Source organism: Rhinopithecus roxellana, chromosome 8 (genome assembly GCF_007565055.1).
Source record: "Rhinopithecus roxellana isolate Shanxi Qingling chromosome 8, ASM756505v1, whole genome shotgun sequence".
In the NCBI taxonomy this organism is placed as follows: domain Eukaryota; kingdom Metazoa; phylum Chordata; class Mammalia; order Primates; family Cercopithecidae; genus Rhinopithecus; species Rhinopithecus roxellana.
In genome coordinates, this window is record NC_044556.1 from 95,357,284 (window position 1) to 95,376,744 (window position 19,461).

Consider the following 19,461-nt stretch of genomic DNA (forward strand, 5'->3'; position numbering starts at 1 on the left):
CAGGGAGGCAGAGGTTGCAGTGAGCCAAGATCATGACACTGCACTCCAGCCTAGGCGACAGAGCTAGACTCCATCTCAAAAAAAAAGGGAGCACTGAGAACCAGCTGTAAATGGTGATCTACTCTTGCTAAAACGAATCCTTAAGCTCAACAGAGTCAACCTTCTTCCAAATGCATTTAGTGGCAGAAAAACAAACTGTAATTTTCTTTCATTATTTGATCGGACTCAATGCATTCAAGTCATAAAAGTTGATGATTTCGAACTCAGAATAAAATAACACACGACAACAGAAAGATAGTTTAGCATTTTATCCTCATTTTTAACCTACAAAGTATAATGTTCTCATAAAGTATTTTAATAAATATATTAAGGCTTAAGGTAATTACTGGTTTGAGTGGAGGGTGGTTTGCTTTCTAGCACACTAGTTTACATTCAGAATCGTAAAAATGAAAACATTTGCCATCTTCCAGTGAGTTTTACAGAACATTGGCTTGCCCCAATTTTTTTGTTTTTTTTTTTTTTCACTATTCAACATGTCTTTGTATCATCTTCCTTCCTCTTGTACCTCATAGACAAAGAATGATATAAATTTTTGGTTGAAAAAAAGCCAGTTGATTGGGGTGACTAGAAACGTTAACTTTTTCAGTAAAAAGCTTTCACCGAATCACTGGGCAGTTAGTAATGCAGCTTACAAATAAATAAAGCTGAAGCGAGAGGCTTAAAAGCTCATTAAACAGCAAGAAAAGCTGCAGAGCGTACTGAGGAAGGGAAGCAGTGAAATGGTGGTTCTAATACATCCCAAACTGGAAGCAAGAACCCTAGCACAAAGAGGACTGGAATACTCTACCATCCATAAGGAAATAGCTAGCTACAAGCCACCTCACACAAAACACCCACTGAGGCCTTTCACCCAGATCCTCTTGTTAGATTCTCACTATGAATCCCCAGCAGGTGCACCTCGATAGAAAGGTGTGGAGGATACTGCTGAGGACCTCTAGGTCACCTAAGCAAAAACTGCTGCCATCAAAGCAGACTGCCACCATGTGTCCACGGAGAACTCCCTGCCTACAAATGAAACTGGTAGCACTCATCCCCTGTGCCCGAGGACCATCCAAAACGGAGGTGCTTTCTTGCAAGAGAAGCAGCAAATGCTGACAGTGTGTCCAGTAGGAAGGGCTTCCCAACAGTCACATCCCTCCCAAGACCCTCTAGATGGACTCCAGAATCCAGTCGCCACTGGAGAGGGAGGAGACAGGCAGTGACAAGTCCCGAGGAGGGCCTCGGTCCCTCCTGTCATGCAGGGAGTTCTGCTCCTGGAAATATTCCTCCTCTTCATCAAAGAAGCCGTTCTCCAGAGCATAAGTGCAGTCTGGGCTGGAGGCTGCCTGGCACGCCCCCTTGTACTCCTGAATCGACTCGTAGAGACTGTACAGTTGGCAGAGCAAGGACATGTCCAGCTGGCGGAGACCAACCTTGAGGGAAGGGGTGGGGAGGTAAAAAACAAGAAGTCAGCACTTGAGTTTAATTTCGGTGGAACACTCAACCGGCAATCTGCGCCTGCCAGCACATTCCTTCCACACGGCGAATGATTCAGAGCATCACTCGGATGCTTTGGATTTCCAGCTTTGAGAACACCTTAATTGTGTTATGCCCACACCTCAGACGTTACTCAATGAGTCCAGGGAGGATCGCATCTGTGGGGCAACTAGGTCAGCCTGCAGAATTTACCCTGGCCCTCCTGAGTACGCCTGATGAAGCAACAGCATTGCACATTCTAGTGGCCCCACCTGCTTTCACTTCGGACGCCAAGAAACGAGTGTGTCACCTTCTCTCCCAATTAGACTCGGAGAAGACCCACATTGGCCTTCCCTGCTACTGTGTTAGGATCTGAGTGATGCAGTCATTCTCAACTCCCAGGGGCAACAGAATGCCCCTTGCCAGTGACAGCAGCTGACTAATGTGACAAACCCCTGGAGCACCCACCTCTGTGCAGCTCAGTGGTCAGAGGTTACACTGCCTCCCTCTCCTCCAGGCAGGGTCAGTCTTATCCCAGATGGTTCTGGGATCCCTCCCCAGAGTAACTGACTGAATACGAGAAAGCCCTGGAAGATGAAGGGCTCTACAGTGCCTCTTGCAAACTAGTCCCACAAAAACAAGCGGCAAAAGAACAAAGAACATTTATAAAAGTCATATACTTGTTTATCTTCCAGTTCCTCCCTTCCCCATCACCCATCCCAGAGAAAAGAGCAGGGTCAGAACAGGAAATGCATCGTTTACACCAATACCAAAGACAGAACAGTTAAGCCACTTGGAAATGCAGCATAGAATAGCATCAGCGCCTCTTAACCTTTAAAGTGAATGAGAACCACCCGGGGATCTTGTTCAACAGACAGACTGATTCAGTGGGTCTGGTGCCCCTGGATGGCTGTGCTTCCACCAAGCCCCTATGGTGATTCTGTGCAGTGCTGCTGTTCCACAGACCCTGCTCTGAATGGCAACGAGAAGAAACTCAAGAAGACACCAGGGGACCTGCCTTCAAGTTCTTGGCCCCTGAGCAAGGCATTTATCACCTTCATCTCGGTGCCTTGGTTGATGGCAAAATGGAACAATAATTTCTCTTATGGAGCTATTAGGGAGATTCAGTATCAATCCATTCAATAAACAGGATTCTAATGCCTCCTGGGCTAAAGCACTAAAGATGCACGGGTATGTGCATGTAGAAAAGCACACAAAAAGTGTCAGAGGATTTACAGATTTTATAATTACCAAAATGACTCATTTACCTAGCAATAAGATTTTACACATAAGACAGTAGGGCTTTCACAAAAGGAAGCTGAGGCCTGGTAAAAAGTGTTCATCTTGTAAACAGATTGGGTGTTAAATTCCAGGTTTATTCTTCATACCCTCCAACTACTCTAAATGGCCAAGTGAACACTGGCTGTCTCTCTCCTACGGCCTGAATAAACCATAAAAATCAGAACTATGTTTTATTACATAGCATACACACACACACACACACACACACACACACACACACACACACACACATTTAGAGATGGGGTCTTGCTTTGTCAACCAGGCTGGAGTGCGGTGGTATGACCATATAGCTAGCTCACTGCCACCTCAAACTCCTGGGCTCAAGGGATCCTCTTGCCTCAACTTCCCAAGCTGCTGGGACTACAGGTGCATACCACCATCCCTGGCTAATTTTTTTAAAGAAATTCTTTGTAGAGATGGGGTCTTGCCATCTTGCCCAGGCTGGTCTCAAACTCCTGGGCTCAAGTGATTTGCCCTGGCCTCCCAAAGTGCTGGTATTACATGCATGAGCCACTCTGCCCAGCCTTCAGAGCATCTTTCGCTAAGACACACAAGAAGACTTCCAGATAGAGAGGTGGGTTCTATTGTTACCACAACTACTCATGACACTAGAATTTCTAAACTTTCTTACGAAGAGACCTCGGCCACAGGTCGGGAGCGTGGTCTCCAGGCCCAGCTTTGCCATCCTCTGTGGCTTGGTTGAGGTCCCGACCCTCTGCCAGCCTATAAAATGGGGGATTTGGGCTGGCTCATCTATGGCCAGCTCAAACACTTTGTGACCCTATATAAACTGTTGCTTCTCTGTCCTAAATGAACTGCAAGCAAAAGAGAGACAGTTTCCAGGGCTGTACCCAGAGGGCAAACTTCATTCAATGGCATCTCAAAAGCATACCTTGAATAGGCAAGCAATGGGCAACTTAAGAGATGTCCAGGCCACCACACCCTAGGGCAAACACCACTGCTTGCTCTTTTTCTTGATTAGAGTTCGAGAGGATGTGTGTCTGTCAAGAGGGAGGGAAACAGCATATCTGTCATTTGTGTTTTAAAAATTATCCATCGTTTGGGAATTTTCTATTGAAAAAAAGGAGAGACAGGGAAAGAAAGAAGGAAGAAAGGAAGGGAGAGAGAGAGGGAAAGAAAAGTCAGTTAGTTTAGGAATTTTCTATTGAAAAAAGAAATAAATAACACAAAAAGTACCCAGATGATACTGATGCCCAGTTCCAGCAAAGAACCAGTGATCTTGACACAAATATCTTTCTGATTTTCCTGGGCCACTTATATTTATTATCCTGTAAGTTTGGAATTTCAGGCCAGCCAAGCAGAAGAGCACGGAATTAAAAGTGCAGGCTCTGGAACCTGCTTACCTCCCTGCCTGGGTTCAGATCTTGGCTCCGCCACTCACCAGCTGAGAAACCATGGATAAATTGCTCAGCTACTAAAAAAAAAAAATCAATAGCCTCTATTCTCATTGTTATTATTATTTCCATGGTTTCTCTTTCACTCTGCTAGTGGGCAGACTCACCTCAAGGAGCGGTAGGTGCAGCGAGGCTCTGAAAACAGAAGCGCCCCGTCCCACTGTGTTCCTCCCGCTCCTCTCCCAATCCAGCACTGAGGTGGTACATGAGAAGGAGCCAGATGGTCACCTTCGCTCAGAAGACAGCCAGCATAGGCAGGGTGACAATGTGCCAGTGACACTCCCTCATGAGGAAGGGGAAACTCTCAATTAGGAAAGGACTTGGGATATCTTACCTCAAACCCCAAAAGGAGGACCTTCCAAACCAGTGCACTCCTCTCCAAACCAATACGATTATTTTATACAAAGTCAAAGCCTCCCAGCCTGGAGGCCCCACAGAGCCCTTGATGCTGGGTGTGATGGCTGGGCATCCAAACAGATCTGATTTCACTCTTTCCTAACTAGCCTTTAATCTGAAGGTCATTTACTTTCCACCACCCATATGCCCTAAAACAAAACCCAACCCTGTCTTCTTCTCTCCAAGCTGAATATCGCAGGCCCTTCCACTATTTTCATTATGACCTCCTGCCCACTAACCACCCGCGGCCTTTCCTCTAGACTTGCTCCTGTTTTCCAGGATTCCTCTGCAGAATTGCATCTGGATACCATCAACATGCCCCAGGAGTCTGACTTGGCCAGCTCTGACGTCCCTATCTTTTCTAGGATTTAATAAAATACATATTAAGTTTAATCAAGAAAGCCACACCCTCTCAGGGTCACATCAGTATGTGCTCAAAAATCATGGAAGAAGTTCATCTGGAATCCTAGATCTACTTCCCTGCTGTGCCCCTCTGACACCAGCAGGGTGGGTAAATCCAAGACTCAATTTCTCACCCCAGGAATGAATCACTGAGAAACACCTAAGTAGTAGTAGGCACCCTGGTATCAGAGCAGGTCTGATTTTCTCCTTCCTAGGATGGTTTGAGGTCGGCCCTGGTAAACACAGGAGCTTGAACGCTTCTAGGTTTCAAAGGCTCTGACTCCCCCATGACTCCATTCCAGCCAGACACCTGGCTCCAGGCTTTTCTCCTGACAGTGCCATTTCCAAGTTATTCCCAGGCCCACCGAGGTGACGCACCCGGCAAGGAGTCGAAAGCAAAGAGGATCTCTCCCTGGACACTTCTGCACTGTAGCACCCAGATGACTCACAAAGCTGCCTTGTCATCAGGTGAAACACTGGCCTAGAAAGGAATTCTGACCCGCCTAGGAATACAGCGCAGCCCCGCACACACCTATTACCCAACCCAACACATGGCAAAAGTTCAGACGGATTTAACAAGGATTAGACGCACACACATACATATGCACGCGCACACACACGCCTACACACGTCCCAGCCTCTCAATGCCACTGCCTTCAGGCACCAGACTAAACTTCCTGATTTACCAGAAATCCTCTAAATCAGCTCGGAGGACATGAGGTAAGTCGCTGCACAGTAAACCAGACTTCCTAGCCCGGGCCCCTCTTCCTCAGCTGTGGCGGTTTAAACAGCAACACTTACATTTTCTATAGGGAGGCGGAAGATCCGTAGGCAGCACTCCACCATCTGGTCTGTTCTTCAGGCTTATGCCCTTGACTCCCAAGCTGTAGACTGCACAGCCCAGACTGTCCCCCACTACACCCCCATCCCCACTGCATCTGTCAATGCTCCTCAACCACCCGCCCTGTACCTGATTCCCTCCACTCTTCAGACTGTGATTGGTTCAGCCAGTGTTCACCCCTTCCCCTCGCCGTCTCCATCTGTCTTAGGGCATTTACTCCTCTTTCTATTATCGGTGTGCGCGTACGGGTCTTCTCTCTCCTGACATGGGACAAGCTCCATGAAGGCAAACACCATTTCCCTTTTGGATCTCTCAGTACCCAGCCCAGAAACTCACAGAGCAGACAGGCAGATATTTGGTGAATCAGTGAAAATGCCTGGCTGCAGAGATCTCAGACACCCTCCCAGGGAACACGTAGCTGCAGAAGTGGCCTGGCAGTGGGGTGGTGCTGGCACCCACAGACCTCCGGCTGCACCCCTCGGGCAGTCACAGAGGTGCAGGCTGAACGGGCAGCCACGGAGTGCCCTGCACACCACCAGGTGTCCCCGTGGGAAGCACCAGACTACTGAGTCCTCGTGTGCCTCCCACCACATCAAGGGCCAAAGACACCCAACCAAGTTTCCTCCAGGAGCGCTCTTTAGACACCCAACCAAGTTTCCCCCAGGAGCGCTCTTTAGAGAGCAGACCTGGCGGTCAATCTCTCTACACTGAAGGTATGTGGGTCTTGGTTGCAGGAAGGGGAGAGAGTGACCATCCAAAAGGACTTGATTGCAAAACATGGTTAAGTCACCATGAACAAGAACCTCTCACCATTCCAGAAAAAGCAGTGGTTGGGGAGCCGCCGCGCAAGCCACTCTCGGAGCAGAAGCAGCCTGCATCTCAATGGTGCGTTCCCGCATGTCGTTGGAGGACGGCTGGTCTCCACATTCACAGCTGGATTCAGAAAATACAGCTCTCTTTTGAAAGCACACGTTTTGAAAACGCAGACAGGCTCATTTAAGAAAAACACGGAATGCTCAAACCCTGCAATTTGTGGTCCTTTATTCTCCACTTTAAATTCAAGAACAATCAGCAGCTTCCATGGCTGTAAACTGGGAGTGCAGGTCCTTCCGCTCTCTGCGCAGGCTTCCTGCTTCCTTCCTGATCATTCACTCCTCTTCTCCCATGCCCAGAGCTCCCCTCCACCCCTCCCGCAACACACGCAGGTGGCCCCGCAAGCCACAGCATTTCCAACAATGGGGCCAAACAAGCCCAAACCACCCTTGAAACTGCTTCCTTTCACTTGGAATTTTCAAAACAGTAGGCTCCACATACAAATACACTTCAGATAGGGCGGTGGCTCCCAGCTGGGTGTTAGGTCACTGAAAGCCTCTGAATATCTCTGGCGGCTGCATGGGAGAGAGAGTTCTTCCTAACTTACAGAAAGGACAGTAGAAACATGACCACTAGGAAACAAGGCTTAAAAGATGAGAGGAACCTTTCAAAGGAAATTTGTGTTGATTTAAACCAAAACATCATGAAAAATGTTAAGTTTTTTTAGAAACCAAAAAACCGGCAGGTGCAGATTATAGGCTCATGCCTGTAATCCCACCATTTTGGGAGGCTGAGGCAGGAGGATCTGCTTGAGCCCAGGAGTTCCAGGCCAGCCTGGGCAAGATGACAAGACCCTCATTTCTACAAAAATATTTTAAAATTTGGCTGGGCGTGGTGGTACGTGCCCGTGGTCCCAGCTACTTGGGAGGCTGAGGTGGGAGGATCACTTGAGTCCAGGAAGTTGAGGCTGCAGTGAGCTGTGATCGCACCACTGCATTCCAATCTTGGCAACAGAGCAAGACCCTATCTCAAAAGAAAAGAAAAAAAAAAGATGACAAAGGCCCTTGCCTAAGGCCATCTAGTCAGTGGCAGAGTGACACCAGGTCTGCAGGACTCTGAAATGGGTGCTTTGACCATCACCCTGCACTGCCTATGCAGGGAAGATGAAGAGAGAGGCCCCAGACTCAGCAGTGGTATAGCAAGCTGCTTGGATCACAGGCAATTTTTATTTCTGGCTTTTCTGAATTTTCTAAGTTTTCTATTATGAAAATGTATTAACAATGAGCAAACTTTCACAGTTATCTTTTAGAAACACAATGAATGAGTAAGCATATACAGATGGCTCACAAATTTATTTTAAAGACTTGGTAAATACCCCAAATCTAATCACAACGTCTAGTTTATATCCACAGGCCTGGACTGTAATTGAAGAAAGCAGAGATCTAATCGATTGTAACCTGATTTCTGATAAAGGATGTGTTGACTGAAGGATGCTGCCCTTCATACTGTTTAGAAAAAGCCAAAGAGAGACTTCATCAGGGTTGATGCAGTTGGAGACGGCTTATGAGCTCAACTACCCAAGTTTGACAGAAACACCCTTGAAGGACTCTCAGCTTCCTGGTGGGTTCCAGCTCTGTGCTCACTAAACAGCTTCTGATGACGTGGTCTCCTATGTAGCCTTCTCCTCCCAATGGGCAGAAACACACTCGTGTCATTTGGTCAGCTTCATCCCCTGTTAATATTTTAGACCTGCCAAGCTGAGGACTAGACTCTAAAGAGCCATCAGGATTCAGAGACAGAAGATAAACCAGATTGCATGACTGTGCCTCCAGATTAAGCCTCATTAAACCCAAAGCACATCCCACCTCTACACTTTTCAGGAAACTCCTCTACCAGGTAAAGCGGTTTGGGTTGGATTTCCTGCTAACTTACAAGTGAGGGCATCCACATTGACACGGAGCCAGTTCTGCAATTTAACAATTCTCAGAAGGACTTTCTTGTTTATCTCTAACCTAAACTAACATTTGTACAAACTAAGCCCATTTCCTCTCATTCTGTCCTGGGAACAGATGAAGAAAAGCAATTGACCATTTTCTTTAAGAAACGTCTTTGTACATTCTTTTCTTTTTTTTTTCTGATTGTAAAAATAAACACTCAGCAGACCTCAAATGTTTTGGTCTCCAAACACTCTTAAAAATTACTGAAGGTCCCAAAGAGCTTTGGTTTATGTGGGTTATACCTATCAGTATTTACATTACTAGAAATTAAAACTGAGAAAATTTAAAATATGTATTAATCCACTAAAAATAATAAACCAGTCAGGCATGGTGGCTTACACCTGTAATTCCAGCACTTTGGGAGGCCAAGACAGCTGGGAGCGCTTGACCCCAGGAGTTCAAGACCAGCCTGGACAACATGGTAAAACTCTACCTCCACAAAAAATATAAAAATCAGCTGGGTATGGAGGCATTTGCCTGTGGTCCCAGCTACTCGGGAGGCTGAGGTGGGAGGATCACCTGAGCCTGGGAGGCAGAGGCTACAGTGAGCCAAGATCTTGCCATTGCACTCCAGCCTGGGCAACAGAGTGAGGTTCTGTCTCAATAATAATAATAATAATAATAATAATAATAATAATAAACCCATTACATGTTAACACAAATAACATTTTCATAAATCTTTTTACATGTCTGGCTTATCTGGTTCTGTATTTGGTCCTTTGTGATGTGCTGTTTTGGTTGAAGTAAACGAAGAAACTCTGGCCTTACACAGCTGTATAACTGGGAAAGGAAGGAGTATTTCAACAGCCTTTTCAGACAATCGGGGTATTCCTCTTTGCTACTGCCCTTTAGTTGATTGCTGTTTAGTGTGGAATTTGGAACTATACCAATGAAATGTTCACACTCTATTACATTAAAACCCATCAGCCTTGCACTTTGAATGGATCTTTTAATATCAAGCATTCGTCATATGAAAAAGGTGGAAAATGGATTCAATAAATTATGCAGGATCTTCCAAATGTTGGTACATTTTCTTATACAATAACCAAAAAGTCACATTTGTCAATATCATCATCAAGTAATTATGGACCCTCTGAAAGAATCTCGGGGGCCCCTGGGGTCCCCAGACCACACTTTGAAACTGTGGTTCTTCAGATATCCACTTGTAGTAGTTTAGCATATATTCCTCAAGGCACTATGTACACCCATATGGTTTTTTCTCTACTGTTACCACATACACAAAGTCAGGTAAATACTGTTTTGTAACTTCACACTGTGAACATCTTTCTATACACATATATAGTTACCATATTCTTTTCAACAACTGTACAGTATTCTGTCACTATTATTAAAAAATCCTGCAATATGCATCCATGTACAAGTGCTGTTATCCACTTGTGTGGACTGCTTCTGTAAGATATACGTGTGAATATGAAATTGTGGGGGACAAGGAGGACAAAAGGAGAATGCCCAAGGCGCATTTCCAATCCTCCCCAATCCCGGGCCTCAGATCCAAAGCAATGGGAAAATCTAATGGGAAGAAAGATATTTACCAATAAAGTGATTCAATTTGGACTACTTTTCATCACAAAATAATTTTACGTTTGTGTTGGTATAAAAAAAGTCAATAATTGGCTTTAACTGTATGAAGATTTAACAGTCATACTGCAAACATTTTACATCACTTTTGTGACCTAAGTTACACATATCTTAAAATTATATTGCAATTCTGCTTTGCTATTTAATACAAGGCCATTTTGGAGTTTTTAAAAAATGCAATTACAGGGTCAAAAGACAGGCATACATATTCAATTTCAGAGGTATTACCAAACTGCGCTCAAAAAAACCCTGCAGCATTTTACACCCACCCCATCCCCCAGCAATGCATGAGAAGGTTTACTTCTCCAAACCCTCACTGTGACAGGATCGTGCTTTTCTGTCTTTGTCGGTCTTGGAGGTACAACATGATACCTTATTGTCTTAATGCACACATCTGTGGTAATAAGGGATGTTAAACACCTTGCCACTTCTCTTTTAACAGCGTTTAACTTGGATATTTTATATCCAATTTTAATTGCAACTGAGAGTCCCAAAGAGCTTTTGTTTATGTGAGTTATACCTGTCAATATTTACCTTATTGGAAATGAAAGCTGAGAAACTTTATTAATCCATTTAGTGAACCAAGTCACCGACCTAAGAATACACTCGCTTTCACGTGCATCTCAGTCACCTTCTTCCTCAGCCTAGGCTCTCCTGGCTGGGACAGGCCTGGGGTTCCTCAATAATTACCCCCTGACTAGAGAGCCCTGGGCAGAGGACAGACGCCCTCCTTTCTCCCCAGATCTCTCCTCTGGTCAAAGATGGTGCCTCCCTCCCGAATCCTTGAGACTCAGAAAGCGCACACCTGCAAAACTAGGCCAGCTGATGGCAGTCAGGGCCAATCAAGGAAGTGAACAGAGAGTGCCCAACAAAATGGGAAAGGCCACGTCTTAATGAATTTCTGTAGACTTTTTTTTTTTTTTTTTTGAGACGGAGTCTTGCTCTGTCGCCCAGGCTGGAGTGCAGTGGCCGGATCTCGGCTCACTGCAAGCTCCGCCTCCCAGGTTCATGCCATTCTCCTGCCTCAGCCTCCCGAGCAGCTGGGACTACAGGCGCCCGCCACCATGCCCGGCTAATTTTTTTGTATTTTTTAGAAGAGACGGGGTTTCACCGTGTTAGCCAGGATGGTCTCGATCTCCTGATCTCGTGATCCGCCCGTCTCGGCCTCCCAAAGTGCTGGGATTACAGGCTTAAGCCACCGCGCCCGGCCTTTTTTTTTTTTTTTTTTTTAGTAGAGACAGGGTTTCACCGTGTTAGCCAGGACGGTCTCTCGAACTCCTGACCTCGTGATCCGCCCGTCTCGGCCTATTTCTATAGACTTCTAAAGCAGGCTCCAGAGTTCCTGGGAGAGGGTGACCACCTGTGTTAAGTGTCTGTGGGGAATGAGCCACAGGAAGCAACAAGCAGCCTTTACGAATTCTGTCTAATCATCACTTCCAAACATCAGCAACATGTGGGCAAAGGTCAAGGCAGCCAGGAGGCCAGGGCTCCATGTGGGGAATGACACTGGCAAGGGGGGCAAATATCTGAGCAGCCAGCCTCAGGGCTCGCTTCCTGAGCATGGAGTCTGTGGTCTGTCTGGTTTCCTCCACAGGATTACGAAAAGCTTGGTTTTTCAAAGTGGGGTCTAAAGTCTCCATGGAGTTCCTGCAGGCATTCCCAGGGCAAAACCGCCAAACTTCCATCTGCAGCTTGGTGGGAGTGAACTGCAAGGGGAGTGGGGGGCATGGTCCCCTTCTTGAACCCTCCCTAAACATCCTTGCCCACCTGGTCTCAGGGGACTACAGCCATGTCGGTGAGACCAGGACCCAGAGCAGGGGAGGCACCAGTGTCTGCAAGGTACAGAAATGCCAGGGCTACAGCTCACTTGAGGCTATCTACAGATGAAGAGGTGCCCACACTGCCAATTACTGGGGCACATTTACATTTACACTGAACAGATGCATACCTTTAAACAAAAGGGAAAAAAGGAGAAGAGTTGTAAGATACTTATGAGTTAGGAAACATATCAATTTATAGTACTTTACAGGTAGGTACTATAATAGAGCAAAGTTTAAAGTGGTATTAAAAAAAAATTTGAATCCTTTATATCTTCAGATCTTGGGACAAGAACTCTAACCTCACTTGGAGATAGCACCAAGTGAACGAAGCCAGGCAGCGACCCACACACTGCCCTTACTGTCCCCCACCCCACAACAAAGACATGGGCACGCTTTCATACACACAAACCATTAGATATTCTTTTTTTAGTTTTTGCTTGTATAGGGTGGATACTGGGATGGGGTCAGGAAAAGTACAGGGTAGCAGTGGCTTGAAAATCTTAGTAACTGCTATAGACAGCCTAATTTTTGATGAACTGAGCCCAAGAATAGCAAACTTGTACCCTTCTTCCTTTCCTGCTTCCCATTCTTTGCATTCAAGGAATTCACAGCAACTAGGTATAGCTGTGAAGTGTCCTTGGGGACACCAAGCATATTGCTTGGTGACAGGCCCCGCACCTGTGCCCAAAAGTTATGACAGAGCAAACTTCTTCTGTAGGCACCAGAAAGAACCACAGAGGCATGAGGGGTAAAGAATATTGCCGGCCAGGTGCAGTGGCTCATGCCTGTAATCCCATGGGAGGCCGAGGCAGGCGGATCACGAGGTCAGGAGATCAAGACCATCCCGGCTAACACGGTGAAACCCCGTCTCTAATAAAAATACAAAAAATTAGCCGGGTGTGGTGGCGGGCACCTGTGGTCCCAGCTACTCGGGAGGCTGAGGCAGGAGAATGGCGAGAACCCAGGAGGCGGAACTTGCAGTAAGCCGAGATCGCGCCACTGCACTCCAGCCTGGGCGACAGAGCGAGACTCCATCTCAAAAAAAAAAAAAAGAAAGAAAGAATACTAGCCATGGCCAAAAGGACCCTTTATGGCACTTAATTCTCATTTTCCCAATAAGAGATTTTAGCCCAAAAAAGTGAAGTGGCTTGTCAGAACTATATCACATAGTTTATTAACACCAAATTCGAGCTTTTGATCCCTGATTCATGTGCTTCTCTAGTCTTAAAGAGCTTGCTAAAAATGCGGATTCGTGCCAAGCACAGCGTCTCACGCCTGTAATCCCAGCACTTTGGGAGGCTGAGGCAGGCAGATCACCTGAGGTCAGGAGTTCGAGACGCCAATCAAGAATGCTGCACTGGGAGCGAATCCTCTTATTCCAAATGGCGCTTCGTAGCGTGACTCAATCACAGCCTCTTAAAGACTGAAACTTCCTCTGTAAGACACTGGTTTCACGTTAAGGATAAGGACTGTACTCCACTGGGGTGTCAGCCTCACCAACATGGGAGAAATCCCGTCTCCACTAAAAATACAAAAAGAGCCGGGTGTGGTGGCGCGTGCCTGTAATCCCAGCTACTCAGGAGGCTGAGGCAGGAGAATCACTTGAACCCGGGAGGCGGAGGTTGCAGTGAGCCGAGATCGCGTCATTGTACTCCAGCCTGGGCAACAAGAACGAAACTCTGTCTCAAAAAAAAAAGGCAGATTCCTTCTCCCAGCTTCTGATTCCACTAGAATGTGGCCCTGAAATCTGCATTTGGGCCAGCAGTCTAGGAGATTCTGGAGCTGGCAGTCCATCCTTTGGGGATCGCTGTGCTAGACTATGCTAGTGGAAAGACCAGTGAAAACAGACAGTATTAAAGGCTGCTGGACATCCCCAGTCTCCTCTGACCAACGCCAATCAAGAATGCTGCACTGGGAGCGAATCCTCTTATTCCAAATGGCGCTTCGTAGCGTGACTCAATCACAGCCTCTTAAAGACTGAAACTTCCTCTGTAAGACACTGGTTTCACATTAAGGATAAGACTGTACTCCACTGGGGTGTCAGTTATTCCAGCTAATGAGCTGGAATCCAGTTCACTGGACAAACTCATTAGGCATTTAGTTGTTTCAACTAAAATGTAGGAAAGCTAATTGTTACTGGTTTCACAAATTCAACTTCTTTTTTTCTTAGGTTCAATTCTTTACACAGCATTGCAATTTGGGAATTCAAAAGTTCTGTGTGGATGACTTCCCACTCTGCACAGGTGGGAGACCAAAATAACTGATAGTTTAAAGAAAAAAATGAGGCAAAAAGATTCCAAATCAAAGCTACTAGACCTTGCTGCTGACCATGGGAGCAGCTGAACCCAAGAATCCCCAGTTCCTCGAAGCTCTCCTGCCCCCAGGGCTGAGGGTCTTTGTGTCTCTACACTCTAGTGTGACTTCTGGTTACCTGTAAGGTTGATGACCTAACCTCGCACAGGTGCTGGGAAGGGCAGTCTATGTAGAAATCTATGCAAGGACTGGTGTGTGCCAAGAGTCCCAGCTGACACCCAGTCAAGGACATCCTTCAACCACATGCAAATATTTTAAAGGCCAACCAAGATCTAGTTAGCCAAGCTAGCCATCAGCTTAGCAGATAAAAGAATCTTTCAAATTGTGGGATCCTTGAGGGCGAAGTATTTTTAAATAGAAGGGGGTCTGCAGTAGATATCTACTACATTACCCCTTGCTCCATTTTTGCAAACTGTTCTTTCTTTAGAGAATCCCCAGTGTCTGATTCCATCCACATGCTCACACCATCTTATTAAAATACAATCCTGTCCTTGTCACTGTTGGCTGGCCCAGGCTGGCCAGGCCACCCAAGCGAGGCCAACTGGCATCCTTCCACAGTATTTGCAAACTGCAACTAAGCAGCATAGCCAAAATTGAGGGGGGCCACTGTTAGCGGCCAGGTTCCAAAATGGAGCAAAGAAACAAAACAGAGAAGGAGGGAAGAGAAGGCCTCAGTGGACTTCCTGGGTTCCCCATAAGCCCTGGTTCTAGTCTGTCTCCGCATACATCCAGCCTACAAGATTCTCCTTTCGCAAAAGCTAGTCCAGACTAAGTTTCTGTTACTAATATACAGTCTTTGGTCATGAAAAATGAAAACTAGTCCAAACTAAAGCAATTCTTTTTCCGTGAAGATGCCCACATCAACCAGGTGTGATAAGCCCCTTAACATCTAGAGATATCCTATTCACCCTTAAAGCGTCCACAGCACTTTCTATCTAACATACACCCAGTAATCATCTCTTAAACACGATCTAAAAATATTCTCTGATGTAAAAATAATCATCATCAACTTTTTCAAAAGGACTTTTTTGGTCTATAGACCAGTAACTATCTGTGTGACCCTTGAAGCTTTCCAAACGGGCCCTTCTGGGGAGGGGACGAGGACTTACGAGTAGTGCAGAATTTCACAAGGGTTACTAGAACAGGAGGTGTTGAAACTTGGAGCTGAAACCACAACTCTCCAAGCAGAGGAGGGCACCAGCAGTCATGGGACAGACCCTTCTCAGCCCTGGACTCCAGCTCTCCCAGGTTCCACCCTTGGCATCCTAATGGCCTCTCCTCCCATTGAGACCATATTACTCCCTCAGCTCCAACCATCTCTTCCACCAGTTATCTGCAGACCAAAACCTCTCTTCCAGCTTCCAGCTCCACATTCTGAAATGTTTAACATGCTCTTCAGCTGATGTGATGACAAATTACTTTCCTCCCTAAAGCAACCACTCCTCCTGACTCCCCAAATGCTCCAATGAACCCCACTTCACCAGTGATTATTAAGCTTCAAAACCTTGCTTACTGCCATACAGTGGTATATGACACACTCACTGAAGTCATTATATCTTGACTGGGAAAATATTTGCAATGTGCGGCCCAAAAAGCAAACCAAAATATACGTGATCAATGTGTTGTATGTATGTGTGTGCGTGTGTGTGTGTGCATGTGCACAGACAGCAGACTGCAATGGTTAAATAGGGCTTTGGAACCAAACAGACCTGGTACGGTCTGTGACCTTATGGGAGTTCAACTCTCAGCATCCCATTCTTTAATATAAAACAGACTTTGAGTATCTATCTCATGGAGAATTTATACAATTAAATTAGATACTATATGGAAAGCACTTACACTGCACCTAACAGAAGATACCCCAAAATATTAAAAGTGATTATTTCTAGGTGCTAGCACTGTAATTTTTAATTTTTTGCTTGGCTACATTTTGCATAAAAAAGCTTAAGTTATATTTGATCCCCTTTTCATCATGTTCCCTGACTCAGTAATTCCTCCAGCTTCTGCTTCAGAAAAGTGTCTCCCACATGAGTCTTGTTTCACATTAGCAAGCCCCTACCCTGCTGGGGACTCCATCACCTCTCCCATGAACACCTCTCATCTTCCCGTTGAGCCTCCAAAGTCCAGCTCTCCCTCCTGCACCCTGCTGTAGAATTCATTTCTTCAAAGTCCAACAGGGATAGTACCATTCTCCTGCTGAACGCCCATCCTTGCTACTCAGCTTTCCAGAGTCCAGTTGGTCAACCTGCCTAGCCCCTTCTTGCTCACAATTCAAACTGGGGCACTCCCATTTCAAACTGGGGAACTCCCAGTTCCAGCTCCGCAGCTGCCTTCCTGGTGCCTTTTTCCCTTGTTGAAATTCTTTCTCCTTCTGAGGTCTTCCACACCACCCTGCTCCCTGTCCCTGCTGGAAGTTGTCCCTTTCTATGCTTGCTTTAAAAAATATAAATAAAAATTAAGGCATTTATCACTTTCTGCCATGACATCTAGTTATGTCTCCTGCCACAGATTTGACCTCAGGCCTTCAACTTAAACAGATCAACACAAACTATTCTGCAGATATCTCAGAAATGAACTCCCAGTTCTTATTTTGCAAGGCCTCCCCAGAGGGAGTCTCAGCTTGAGCTGTCCACTCAGACCCCATGGTCCCAAGTCAGTATATCAACTAAAAAGTTGAAAGATTCTCTGGGCAACTTGAAAGGCCTTGTGACATTTCTTGAAAGGAACTTGTCAAGGCCTGCAGGCATACCTTATCTTTATCTCAGCTAAATACCAGGCAGACCAAAGATGGCTGTTTATTTTTCTTGTGCTTCAAATAGGCTTACAGAGAGCTCTGGTTCAAGGCGTAATTATACGGATGTGGTTGTGCTTTAGTCACACCAGAAGGGACCTGGAAAAATACTTTTGGGAATAGCACGTTGACTCCCAAGCCACCATAGCAAGACTCCAGAGCATGTTTATAAACCACAGCTTCACAACAGGAGTGGCCCTGAAGTTTTTCTGTCTCTTGCTCAAGTATGGAACTTAAATAATCAAAGATGATCTTCCTACTTCACCCCCGTGGTTCTGCTATGTCCAAGTTCAGACTGTAAACACACTACGTGTAGATTTATCTAATTAAAATGCAGTTCACCAGCTGTGTGATGCTTATGTCAATGAATGTTTTTTAATAAATTAAAAACAGTTGGCTTGGAATTTAAGTGGTTCTGTAAGAAGCTTAGAAAATCTTTTCAGTGAGAATTGGAAATCACTTCAATGCCAGCTACAGAGTAGGAAGACAATATCTCTTTGATTAAAAGTGTTAAGGCTGCTTTCTGAATTCAATTAAGTCTTAGTTTTCAGAACAGATAATGCTCCTAAAAAAAGTATGCATACTCTGAATTTTTCTAAACAATATCTTAAATGCACTAGATGCATATTTAAAAGATTCCTGTAACAACTTTTTTTTGGCAAATTTAGTTTTGTGAAAAGGCAGCCTTCCTAATGTTAGATTTCCTTAATAATTTACCCATAGGGAAAAGAGACAACCTGGACGAGGTGAATAGAAGGGGAGGCTTTTAAAAGGAGGGGATTGGGAGGAGGTGTTGGGGGCCAGTAAGATGGCAGAAAAGAGGAAAAGTTTTTGTTTTCTTCTTGTCTGGCCTATGCCTGGCCGAGAAAGCTGGGGAAAAACTCGCTGTTGCCTAAACCCCTGCCCTTGTCCTACTTTTAGCGTTACCCTAAATCATGTGTGTTCTGGTCCACAAACAGCTAATGTACTTCCCAAGCACAGAGAAAGACTGAGCCCACGGTTTGGAGCTCAGACACAAGGCGCAGAACTCACATGGACAGCACCCAGACCGGGAGGACAGCCACCTCCCACCTTTCTCAAGCGGGTTTGGGCAATCAGCTTCGAGGGGCTGAGGGACTGGCCCGCCTCCCTCGCCCGGGGTATACGTCCGCTTTCACAGCCATCTGTGCGCCGGGGCCATCCCGCGGTAATCGGATCATGGACGCGCGGCCTGGGGCGCCGGGGAGGGGGCCGGGCTGTTTCAATCGGCTGTCTACACTGGCGATGGACAAAAGCTGTCCTCTTCGTGGTAGGAAAACGCAATCTCATTAACCCGTTGGGCCGCTGTAAAAGCCTTTCCCCCACGGGGAAGGTCTGTTTCACTCGGGGAGGGGTGACAAGGCCGCCCCCACCCCCGCCCCCAGGCCAGGCGCGACCCCCGCACAGCGCTTCCGGGCGCCCAGGTTTCCGAGCCAGCGGGGCCGGACTGAGGGCGCCAGGCGTAAGAAAGCCGCCCTCTGCGCGGGGGCCTCTCCCGCGGGGGGGCCCAATCGTGGGCACGGGGCGCGCGAGAAAAAGGGGGGTCGTTGGGAGGAGGGCGCAGCCGCCGGGGGCCGAGGAGCCCGAAAGGGCGGGTGGGCGCCGGGACTTCCGGAGAGAGCGCGGTCCCCGCGAACTTTCCCGGGACGGCGAGTCCGGCCGGGAGGAGCCCCCGCTCGCGGAGCCCCACTCACCATCTCCTTGCGGAGCAGCGCCAGAGCGGCGTCCAGGTTGGGAGGCTTGGCGGGCGGCGCTGCCGCCCGGGCCCCGCCGCCGCCCGCGCCCCCGCGGCTCAGCTCGTCCTGGATGCGCGACTTCTGCGCGTACAGCCGCTCCAGGTGCCGCCAGCCCCCCGACGCGCCGCCGCCCGACGCCGAGTGCAGCAGCCCACTCAGGCTCTTGGGCAGCGGGGGCAGCCCGTCCACCCGCAGCCCCCGGACCGCGCCGGTGCCCGCGGCCCCGGGCGCCGCCCGGGCCCCACTCATCGCGCTGCTGCCGGGCCACGCGCCCGCCCCGCTGCCCCAACCCAAGGCTTGCCCCGGCCCGCCCCCTTCCCGGCGGTGCCCCGCCCACTTCCCCTCCCTCGCCACGCCCCCACGGGCCCCGCCCCCTCCCCTCGTGGCCTCCGCGCGGGCCCCGGGTCCGGGTGGCGTCCGCGTCCAGCAGCCGGGCTCGCCTCCACCTGAGTGGCCCCCCTGCCTCTGTGCCCCTCCAGCGCCTTAATTCATCTCCAACTCCA

General features: G+C 47.5%; 1 protein-coding gene across 1 annotated transcript; it reads right to left on the reverse strand.

Annotated features, from left to right (window-relative positions):
• Positions 1-293: 293 nt before the first annotated feature.
• FAM89A (family with sequence similarity 89 member A) lies at positions 294-19,244 on the reverse strand. The gene is made up of 2 exons (XM_030936851.1): positions 18,917-19,244; positions 294-1,472 (listed from the first exon to the last, which is right to left on the reverse strand). The coding sequence occupies exons 1-2, from the start codon at positions 19,205-19,207 to the stop codon at positions 1,209-1,211; spliced, it is 555 nt and encodes a 184-aa protein (XP_030792711.1). The 5' UTR covers positions 19,208-19,244; the 3' UTR covers positions 294-1,208.
• Between the last annotated feature and the right edge of the window lie 217 nt (positions 19,245-19,461).